The sequence below is a fragment of the Elephas maximus genome, chromosome 17 (assembly GCF_024166365.1).
Source record: "Elephas maximus indicus isolate mEleMax1 chromosome 17, mEleMax1 primary haplotype, whole genome shotgun sequence".
Taxonomy (NCBI): Eukaryota; Metazoa; Chordata; class Mammalia; order Proboscidea; family Elephantidae; genus Elephas; species Elephas maximus.
In genome coordinates this window covers 21,384,977-21,396,940 of record NC_064835.1, presented here as the reverse complement: position 1 = coordinate 21,396,940, position 11,964 = coordinate 21,384,977, and the positions used below count along the sequence as shown (strand labels likewise).

The 11,964-nt window shown below is 37.3% G+C and overlaps 1 protein-coding gene across 1 annotated transcript; it reads right to left on the bottom strand.

Moving 5' to 3' along the window:
• Positions 1 to 9,634: 9,634 nt before the first annotated feature.
• On the bottom strand, positions 9,635 to 10,588 carry LOC126060681 (olfactory receptor 150-like). The gene has a single exon (XM_049856909.1). The coding sequence runs from the start codon at positions 10,583 to 10,585 to the stop codon at positions 9,635 to 9,637; it is 951 nt and encodes a 316-aa protein (XP_049712866.1). The 5' UTR covers positions 10,586 to 10,588.
• Between the last annotated feature and the right edge of the window lie 1,376 nt (positions 10,589 to 11,964).

The window sequence follows — 11,964 nt, the reverse complement described above, 5'->3', positions numbered from 1 at the left end:
TGCCACCAGGGCTTCTTAACAATAACTATAGTAATAAAAATTAATTTTGATATCACACAGAGAATATAAAACACAGAATGGGGTTCCAGGGAATCACAGTATCTATTCTGCACACATGGGGCAGGTTGCTACCCTCTTGGGGATAAGAAATTCTTTCTTGAATTCACACTTTCTCTACATGCCTCTTTGATTTTGTCGTGAATGCCATTATGTGTTTTAAGGTGTAATTGCCCCTGCCTTTGTATAATTAGTATTTACCAAAGAAATGACCCTGGAATGATTCTTCTGCTAAAGAGAACAGATTAGCAAATACTTGATTCCTACTTGAAAGCACTTAGGGAAAAAAAAAAAAATCTGATATTTCATTGAATGACTGTAATTACAGAATATTGCAAAAAGAAAATTCCAATTTATTTCCTAAAGATGCAGTTTTGTTGGTAGCACCTCCCCCACCCAAGATATATTTTTTGTATCATCCAAACCCAGAAAATCAAGCCCACTGCTGTTGAGTTGATTCCCAGTCATAGAAACCCAAAAGGAGAGTAGTACTCTCCCATATGGTTTCTTAGACTGTACATCTTCACAGAAGCAGACCGCTCTGTCTTTCTTCTGTGGATCAGGTGGTGGATTCCAATCGCCGACCTTTCAGTTAGTGGCCAAGCCCTTTAACCACTGCACCACCAGGGCTCCACTTCATATAACAGGTTATTAAAATATGTAGCTTTAAGATATGTTGAATATAGCATTATTCACCATTACTTTTAAAAGATGAGGTAGTTAATGTTTTCATCTAATGACTCTTCTGAAAGTCAATATTTGTTGAATAATTGAATAATATTACACATACATATCTACCTATCTATTAAAAGTTTCTCAAAGTAAGAAGACTATACACAACTGATTCATTGAAATTAAGCTCTCTCTTGGTTATAGTTCAAGAGTGGGGGCAGGCCTGTCCAGTTGGGTTTTGTTCTGTTTGAATTTCCACCACCCCTGGCTTAAATAATTAAATTAGCCAATCTTGCTCTTCGCCTCAGGGATTGAGTATTTCATTTTCTAAACTATTATTATCTAATTTATAAGTATTTCTGAAAAGAACTAATAAATGTTCACATTATTAAATCATGCTTCATTTCTGTTTGTTCACTTCATTTTTTTTAATGTCAGAATTTTACTTTGTAAAATATTGAAATAAACATTTTTTCCCCTTACTGAAAATTTCTACAGTATGTTTTCATTTTCTATTGACCTCAAGACTAATTATGTTGAGTCTGACATTCAGAGGTCTCTGGCTCTGCTTCCAATCTATATTGCCCATTTAATTCCTCTATTTTCCTTTCCAACTGAGATGTTTCAAGAAACAGATGTAGCACTGAGGTGTTCAATCATCTATGACAAGAAATTTGGAAGACAACTTCCTGGTGAACTGACTGGAAGAGATGCATATTTGTGCTCATTCCAAAGAAAGGTGATGAAACAGAGTGCTTGATATAATGGAATAATATCATTTTTATCACACATAAGTAAAATTTTTGCTGAGGATCATTAAAAAACAGTTGCAGCAGTGCATCAAAAGGGAACTGTCAGGAGTCCAAGCCAAACTCAGAAAAGGATGTGGAATGAGGGATATCATTGAGGAATGTCAAATGGATCTTGGCTGAAAGTAAAGAGTGCAAGTTAACCTTTGTTTTAGGGACTATGCGTAGACATTCAACTGTGTGGGTCATAACAGTTTATGGATAGAACCACAAAGAATGGGTATTGCAGAGCACTTAATAGTCCTCATTAGGAACCTGTACATAGATCAAGACGCTGTCGTTTGAACAGAAGAAGGGAATACTGTGTTGTTTAAAGTCAGGAAATGTGTACATCAGGGTGGTATCCTTTCACCATACTTATTCAATCTGTATGCTGAACAAATAATCCAAGAAGTTGATCTATATGAAGGAGAATGCAGTATCAGCATAGCAGAAGACTCATTAACAACCTGTGTTATGCAGATGAAAGATGATGTACTTTTGCTCTGCTGCAAGTGAAGAGGACTTGAAATGCAAAGATATGAAGATCAAAGACTATAGCCTTCAGCATGGACTGCACTTCAACGTAAAGAAAACCAAAATCTTCACAACTAGACCAATAAGCAACAAAATGGTAAACTGAGAAAATATTGAAGTTGTCAAGGATTTTATTTTACTTGGATCCACAATCAACACGCATGGAAACAGCAGTCAAGAAATCAAATATCTATGGCATTGGGCCAATCTGCTGCAAAAGATCTCTTTAAACTGTTAAAAAGCAAAGATGTCACGTGGAGGACTAAGGTGCACCTGACTCAAGCTGTGGTGTTTTCAATTGCCTCATATGCACTCAAAAGCTGCACAATGAACAAGGAAGACCGAAGAATTGACATCTTTGAATTATGGTGTTGGCAAATAATATTGAGTATACCATGGACCATCAAAAAAAAAAAAAAAAAAAATCTGCCTTGAAGAAGTACTGCCAGAAAGCTCTTTAGAAGCCTGATGGCAAAACTTCATCTCAAATACTTTGGATATGTTATCAAGAGGGATCAGTCCCTGGAGAAGAACATCATGCTTGGTGAAGTAGACGGTCAGCACAAAAGAGGAAGACCCTCAATGGGATGGACTGACACAGTGGCTGCAACAATGGGCTCAGGCATAATAAAGATCGTGAGGATGGTTTGGACCCAGGCAGTGTTTGCTTCTGTTGCACATAGGGTCTCTGAGTCAGAACAGGCTTCACGACACCTAACAACAACAACAATATATTCAGTGGACAGAAGCACAGTCATAGAGGGAGCTAGTGATGCTTGGTATGTAGAGAATCCTTAGGGAGTCCTTTGACCTCCTACAGTTACCTTTGGCCTGAGTAACACTTCAAGTGAAATCATGAGTTTTGGAGTCAAATTTCTCAAGTGTGTTTCCAGGCTTAACTAATTTTTGTTTGAAACTTAAGACAGGTTATGCAAACTCTTTAAGATTTAATTTCTTCATCTTTGAAAGGAGAATAGTACTAGAACTTGCCCTGGGGGAATATTGTGAATATTAAATAAAGTGACGCACTTGGTTGTTTGGTACAGGGTTTGACATCTTATAAAATCTCAGTAATGTATGTTACCCTCATTACCATTATCATCGTCATAGTTCTTTCTTGTTTGTATATGATTTTGAAATGAAACTATAATTCTTGTAATTCTAGACAGTTTTTGTTTTTATTCTCCATATTTCTGTATATAAAGTCATTGTAATATAGGCTTGAAGAAAGAGGTGGCGTGAAGGGGAATTTTGGACATTTATGGGGAAAGAAGTGTCAATGAACCCACAAATTTCAAGAATTAACTGGACAAATTATATATATCAGCAAACCAAACACCTGTTTCTGATAGGACACTGTAGCATGGATTCTATTCATGAGCATGCTTTATTTTCTAGAATTTCCTTCAGGACAAATTTGACAATCTTGTCACTATGAGTCAGAATCAACTCAATAGCACTGGGTTTGGTTTTTGGTTGGTATTCCTCTGACTGTAGATCATGGGGTTCAGCATTGGTACAATAGTACAGAACACAGAGGACACTTTGCCTTGGTCCATGGAGCTGACATTTGATGGCTATAGGTACATAAATGCTGCAGAACCTTAAAAGATTGTAACAGCCAAGATGAGGCAACTAAAGTGCTAAAGGCTTTGGACCTGTCCTCAGTGGAGCTACTGTGGAGAATGCTACTAATGATAAAGATGTAGGAGGCAAGGATGGTTAAGGAAGGAGTCAATATGTTAAATGCACCCAAACCCAGAACCAGTAATTCATTGATATAGGTACTGGAGCAGGATAGCTCCAGGAGAGGAAAGAGGTCACAGAAATAATGTTTAAGCACATTGGTCTTACAGAAAAAGAGTTTCAGCATAAACCGTGTATGAATCGTACACCCAGTAATGCACAAAATATGAACCCCCACTGTAAGCCAGAAGCAGATGTGATAAGACATAATAGTAACATTTTAAAGCACAGGATTACAGATGGCAGCATAGTGATCATATGCCATTTCAGCCAGCATGTGACACTCTGCAATAGCAAAAATAATAAAGAAGTAGAGCTGCGCTGAGTCATGCATTCAGGGTAGGAAATGGGTTCTTTTGTCAAAAAGTTCACCAGCATTTTTGGGTTAATGACAGTGGATTGGCAGAGATCAGTGAAGGACAAACTGCTAAGGAAATAGTACATGGGGGTGTGCAGGTGAGAACTGAGTCCAGTCAGTGTGATCATGCCCAGGTTCCCCACTACAGTGACCACATAGATTCCTAGGAAGAGGAAGAAGAAGAGCAGCTGGAGTTCAGTTTTTTCTGTTAGTCCAGAGAGGATGAACTCAGTTACTGAGGAATGACTTCTATGGTCCATTATCTTCTCAGCCTCAGCAGGTTCTAAAACAGAGAAAATAAGTTCACTTTGTGTATGTGTTTGTGTGTGTGTGTGTATGGACATGTGTGTAATTCTGTGGAAGTCCTTAATTTCACCCTCATCAGAACAGATTAATATCCCAAGGATCTCTTGAGCATCTTGTGTGCATCTGGAAAATCCATTGATGATGGTTGACCACATGAGGAATTATATATAAACTTTGAGGATCTTATAATTAAGATATTTTATAAATTTTTAAAACACAAATTTGTATTTTTCTGGTCAGTCAGAAGGAATGGTACTAGTGTTTTTTTTTTTTTTCTCCCCCAAGGTGTTTTTCTTTTGCTCCCATATTCTATATATATACATTAATGTCATACATACTAAAAGGACTAATAATTACATTTTCTTTTGACAGAATAAGGAATAGTGGTGAATACTTTTTATAATTAATAAAGTAAGTCTCATAAATCTGTGAAAACTACTAATTCTTTTCTGAGTTATTTATCTTACTAGCATCCTAACTCACAATAGCCAAAGGACTGGACAGCTGCCAAGACCTTTTCATCCTGAGACTTTGTGGCTCTTTGTCCCAGCTTCCTTCACACAAACTACAAGGCAGAGATATACCTGCCTGGCTGATCCCATACTCAATGTCAACAGCTTCTCCAAGAGTGAGGTATTGTTTTCTACTGTATCTACTTGAACAATCCCAGGGACATAATATAATGACATAAATTACATCACGTATTCCACGACTGTGGCCTGGGGAGCAGTAGATATGATTGGTCTACTCTTTAATTTGACTTCCTGGCTGAAGTAGTAGAGGTTAGAAGGCTACGCATATTACTAAAACATATGAATTATTTTAAAAGACAGATACAGCAAGTCTTCTATGGTGGTCAGAATTTATAATTGTGTATTTTACAGATGTTTACTACAGAAGTTAAAGATTGCGGGGATGTGGCTTAGCAGAGCACACGCAACATACAATTATGGATTCCAGTCTAAGTACAATACTGGTCACCAGTGTGATGTAGAGTTTTACAAAGACACATATCTTTAGTCTACATTTGCAAAGAAAACAGATTCTACAAAACAGAAATCAGTAGTTCTACTCAAGACTTAAGTAAAAACTGTTCAGCTGAGATACAATACATGGAATATAGAGAAACTGGAAAATGTCAGGAAAATATTTAGAAACCTTGCATTCTGAGGAATAGTTGAAAGAACTGGGGATAGATAAACAGCAAAAAAAAAAAAAAAAGATACATGTACCATCTGGTAATTATCTTCAAATGGTTACAATTTTGCTATGTTTAAGAGATACTAGGTTCTTTTTAAAGGGCTCCTTGGTGGTGAAGTGGCGAAGAGCTTTGCTTCTAACCAAAATGATGATGGTTTAAACCTGCCAGCCGCTACATGGTAGAAAGATGTGGCAGTCTTCTCTGCACAGATTACAGCATTGGAAACCCTGATGTGCAGTTCTACTCTGTACTGTAGGGCAGCTAGGAGTTTCAATTGACTAGACATCAATGGGTGTTCTGGACTTTTTTAATGTGTCTTCAAGAGACTGAAGTAAAGCAAAGTGCTGGAAACCATGGAGAGACATTCTGTTTCACAGAAAGTAAGAACATGCTAGCAGTCAGACATATCCAGAAATGAAATCAGCTCCTTCAGTGCGCAACCACCTACTCACAATTAGAACTGTTCAAGCGTAGCCTGTATAACCACTTGGCATTTATACTGTTCAAGGACAAAAGCACTGCATGGAACATTGGATATATCATCTTTAATACCTCTCAATTCCACCTTTTCATGATTTTATCAATTTAATGGGCACGATTGTTAGACAATCTGCATTCACATCTCAGCTCAGTCACTTAGTTGCTATGTGACCTTCGGCAAACTACTTTTACTCTCCAAAACTCTGGGGGAAAAAAAAAGGAGATGTTAATATCTATCTCTTGGTAGTAGTATGAGAACTAAATAAAACGATACCTGGAAGATGCTTAGTACAATTATTGGGTGTTTGCAAGAACTTCATAAGTGGTAGTGTTGTTGTAATCACAGTCTATTGGGTTTCTCTTTAAAATGTCTTCCATTTACCCAACATGTTCATTCCCACAATGATGACCATAATTCATTTTCTTAGCCTATCTTTCCTGTTCATCCTTTTTACATTAATACACATAATAAAGAGATTCACAATCATATTTCTGAACATTAATTTCTTAAATGACATCAATATTCTCCATGGTCTTTAAATACAGTTAAGACCAATTTTCAAGTCATTCAAAGATTTTTATCCTCTAACAACAAATTAGTTTTATTATAATTTCTTCTTTTTTTTTCCTTACAAGTAGTAGTTAAGAATGCAGCTGTTCACCAAAAGGTCAACAGTTCAAATCCACCAGCTGCTCCTTGGAAACACTATGGGGCAGTTCTACTCTCTCCTATAGGGTTGCTATGAGTCGGAATCAACTCGACTGCACATAACAACAGCAAGAATCACATACTTTGGCTATGCCACAAAAGGGCCTTTGGTATGCTTTTGGTTTTGACCCATCATGTTTTCTTAATTTTCTTCTTCCAGTTCCTGTCCCCTGAAATCTAATATTTAAGGTAAAACAGAAAAGTCAAGTTCATAAGACCATTTTATATATATCCTTGAATATGTTCATGTTGACATTTAGCACTCAATCATTTAATTCTCTATTACTTATCATGATTTATTTACTGGTTTTTCTACTTCCCTGCACTTGAACTCAAAAAAGCATCTAGCATAGTGGCTGTCAAGTATGTGTTAGATGAAATTTTTAGAGATAAGTTAACATAGACTAAACATAAGTGAACAAGGATATCTCTATGCCTGAAATGAAATGAATAAACAGTGTTTGCTTTAATTTTATAACATAGGGGACCAGGAGATGATAAGGAAATTGTGTGTGTAAATATTACAGTGAGGTTGTTATTGACTGAATTATGTCCTTCCCCCCACCCCCGCCAGTAATGTGTGTGGTAAATCCTGACCTATGTGTCTGTTGTTATAATCCCAGTTAGAAATGTGATGTCTTTGTTGCAAGATTAGTGTGGTGTGTATCTTAAGTCAATTTCTTTTGAGACATAAAAAGAGATTAAAGAAGCAAGAGAAGCGAAGATGAGGGACAAGAGATGTCAAGCCACATGAAGTTTGCCCAGGAGCAGAAGCTCAGAAGAGACGAGGACCTTCCTCCAGAGCCAACGGGGGGGGGGGGGGGGGGAGAAGCCTCCCTCTAGAGCTTGAATTCAGACTTCTAGCCTCCTAAATTGTGACAAAATAAATTTCTGTTTGTTGAAGCCATTCACTTGTGGATTTTCTGATATAAAAAAAATAACAATTTTTTTTTCTAAATAAGTAAGACAGAGGACAAGTAGAGATACGTAATTAGTTATGCTCATCATTAAGTACATTGGGATAGAGGCTAGAGCAGAGGACTGTAAGATTCTAAGAATCAAAGACTGCAATTCAAACACAATCCTCCTTCTCCCTAATTACTTCAGTGCTGTACATTTTTCTCTTCCATTGTTCTGCGGGGGAAAATGATTCTGATGATCCCAGTAGTTCTGAACATTAACCTTGCAGTACTCTGATGCTGAGTGAGGCATAACCTTAAAGTCTCCTTTGGCAACTATTATGAATCACTGGTCTTGATCTTTATGATGCTCTTGTCCAAGAACATGAGGCATTTTGCATTGGTTTGTTGATATGACAGAAAGAATTTGTACTCTTGGTATAAAGGCTACGGGCCTGAATAGAAACAGTAATAACGTCTCCCACTAGATTCATAACCTATGTCATAAAACAATATGTGCACCAACAGTTTAATGAGAAACTAGCTTATTCTGTAAACCTTCATCTAAAGTACAATAAAAAATACATATATCTATGTGGGAGCTCAGCAACTGGCAGGAGGAGCTGGTGGGAGCTGGTGCCACCAATAGCTGCTGAGAATTATAAATATGAGTGAGTCCAAGTCAACTGGTTTGATTTTTTGTTTCTTTATTTTGTTTATTATTATTTTGTCATTGTTGTTGGTTTATTGTCCCTACGGAGGAGTAACAAAAGTTTTCTGGTTGCTGTTTTAAAAAGTAGCAATGGAATCTTAGCTGAGAAAGGGAAAGAGGAGGGAATTTACTATTTGCAAGTCTTCCCAAATTATCAAGTGAGTCACATTTTCTATTTTAAACTCCTCTTCACAAGGTAAGGACGAAGATGCACAAATTTTCACTTGAAGCCCCAGACAATTATTAAGTGTCTACAAAATGATTCTGAAAACCCTTTTTTTTTTTCCCAGAATAAATGTTGAGTCTTTGGGCAAGGTGGGTCTGTGTAATTAGTCAGAAAATAAGTTCTCAGTTTTAACTTCTACCTGTGAATAAGTGATCCTTACGGTTTCATGCATAATCAAAAATGTCACTTCTACATCTATGATTCTAAAATATTGGTGAAAAGAAAAAAAACTTTTAGAAATAGGAGAAAATGAATATAGGATTCTCAGGGAAATGGAGGTGGTAGCACAATGCTAAAACTGTGAAGAAAAGAATGTTGCAAAAGAAATAATTAAAAATACACACAGTGTATTCAGCCCTGGTTAGTCTACAAATCTCTTCCATCATAGAGTTATCATCTTGTGGGCAGTAATTATGACTTATCATCCAACATCTACCCCCATGTTCCTTAATACAGATTTCTACAGTTAGTAACTAGTAGGGAATTAATTCTGTAGAATTCAAATGATTAAAAATTATTTATTTTAGCACTTGTTTCTTTTTAGTTTCTTTGCACACTTATTAATAAACAAGAGCCAATACGCAAAGTATTAAGAATAACAAAAGATATAGACCAAACAGATTATAGGATGAATTGTGATAGGTAAGTCTTATCTAACCAAGTGTCATTTCCCATGTATTTAAATTATAATCTCCCCACATGAAGTCCTTTGAAGATTAAAAAAAAAAAAAGATTAGAGGTAATATGGGTTACTGTGGGTGACCTCTGGGTCTTCCTAGAATCGTCACTGCCTTCCATGTGACTGCCCTCCCAATAGCGTTATGAATCCAGTCTTGTCCTTGGGACCTTTCTTATAAATGATCAAGTGTTGGCAGTAATCTCACTACTTGTGTATATATGTTGCTGTCTCTGGACTCCTTCCTTACTGAATCTTCTCCAAGAATCATAAATCTTTGCTAATGCAAAAGAGTCTTTTCTCGATGATTTTATTTAGAGCAGCTTTGACATCCTTATTCCTCAGGCTGTAGATCAAGGGGTTCAGCATTGGCACAATAATGGTGTAAAATACAGAAGACACTTTGCTTTGGTCCATGGAGCTGACATTCGATGGTTGCAGGTACATGAATGCTAGAGAACCATAGAATAGTGTAACAGCCAAGAAGTGGGAGCTGCATGTGCTGAAGGCTTTGGACCTGCCCTCAGTGGAGTGGATTCGCAGTACGCTGGCAATGATGGAGACATAGGAGCCAAGGATGGTCAAGGTTGGAGCAACAACATTAAATACACTGGAGCACAAAACTACCACCTCATTGATATAAGTGCTGGAGCAGGAGAGCTCTAGTAGTGGTAAAACATCACAGAAGTAATGGTTGATAATTTTAGCCTTGCAGAAAACCACTCTTAGCATGCAACCTGTGTGAGCTGTGGCACCAGTCAAGCCCATCACATATACCTCAACTATCAGGCAGGAGCAGACTTGGTAAGACATGGTGACATTGTAAAGCAATGGCTTGCAGATGGCAACATAGCGATCATATGCCATCATAGCCAGCATATGAGACTCTGCAACAGCAAAAACAACAAACAAATAGAGCTGAGTCATGCATTCAGGGTAGGAGATGGTGTTCTTCTCTGTCACAAAGTTCACCAGCATTTTGGGGGTAATGACAGTGGAATAGCAAAGATCAATGAAGGACAAACTGCTGAGGAAATAGTACATGGGTGTGTGCAGGTGAGAACTAAGCCCAATCAGTGTAATCATGCCCAGGTTCCCCATCACTGTGACCACATAGGTTCCTAGGAAGAAAAGAAAGAGAAGGAGCTGGAGTTCTGGTTTTTGTGTTAGCCCAGCGAGGATGAACTCAGTCACTGTGGAGTGATTCCCTGCTGCCATTTTCCTCTGGGAATTCTATGGAGAAGGAAAGGAAGAAATTTGAGGTATGTGCTTATTCATACAGTGTGAAACAGAAGCAAATCTTATCATTCAAGTATCTCCAATTCTCTCTCCCTGTCCCTGCTCTACGTTGGAAGTTACAGACTCTGGGATACCAGTATTATTGGTCATGCAAATAAACATCAGAGGGAATTATATCTTTTTTTTTTGTTTCTGTGCTATCGGGGTGGGTCTCAGTACTGACCAGACTCTGAACATTCAAAAACAGTTTTGATAACTTAAAATTTTGAGTGTTCTGAGCCCTGTTGGTACAATGGTTAAGCATTTGGCTGTTAACTGGAAGGTTGGCAGTTCAAACCCACCAAGTGGTTCTGTGGAAGAAATCTGCTTCTGTAAAGGTTACAGCCTAGAAAACTCTATGGTGTAGTTTTGTTCCATAAAATGTAGAATCTATAAAAAGAGCTGAAAATCTACTCAATGACATCTAACAACAAAGCATTTTCCTTGCCTTATTTACAATCTTATCAACTCTTCTGCACAATATACACTGCCAGGTACTAAGTACTGGTTGCCATCGAGTTGATCTGACTCATGGTAATCCCATATGTGTCAAAGTAGAGCTACGCTCCACAGGATTTTCAGTAGCTGATTTTTTCTAAGCGTATCACCTGGACTTTTTTCTTTGGCACCTTAAACATTTGCACTGTACAGGGACTACACAACAATTATTAATATACTTTTTTTGCATCTTAGATCACTAAGGCTCATACTGGTTTAATTTTTTCCCATTGCCAGGGATATTATAAGAAGTGATCAGTATATGACAGAAGACCTGTCCATCTCTATATGGGTCTTTCCCATTTCACCTTCCATTTCTTCGTTTAGCTGCTCATGTCTGCTCTCCTATCGTATCTCTGTCAAGTCAGAGAAACCATTCACTGCAATCAATGTGAGGCAAGTGCTAATGAAAAGCACAAAAATAATGTAATGACCACTAATGTAGTCTGGTTTCCCTTTACAGAATACATTCTCTATTGGCACCAATCAAAAATACAGAAATAGTGGCTCTGGAAAGTAACTGAATGGCCAGCATTAAGTATATCACTCAAACTGATCATCACATATTAGAAGGAAGTGTATTTTCTAATGAGGAGAACCCACAAGTTCCTATGACTAAAGGTAAAACTCATTCATTCCCAAAACACCATGTGCTACATACTTTTGATCAAAAAAAAAATTCAAAGATATCTTCAAAGATTGATGGTATGTCAAAAACAAAAAAAAAAGAGTGTTGAGATAAGAATGAATGTGAGGGTGGTATTACTATTTATTTAAAAAAAAACAAAACTATTTATTATAGGGTGATATTATCCAGTGCA

What these genes read in the sequence shown, in the direction of transcription:
- LOC126060681 (XM_049856909.1), bottom strand. Translation starts at nt 10,585, where the DNA reads ATGGCAGCAGGGAATCACTCCACAGTGACTGAGTTCATCCTCGCTGGG.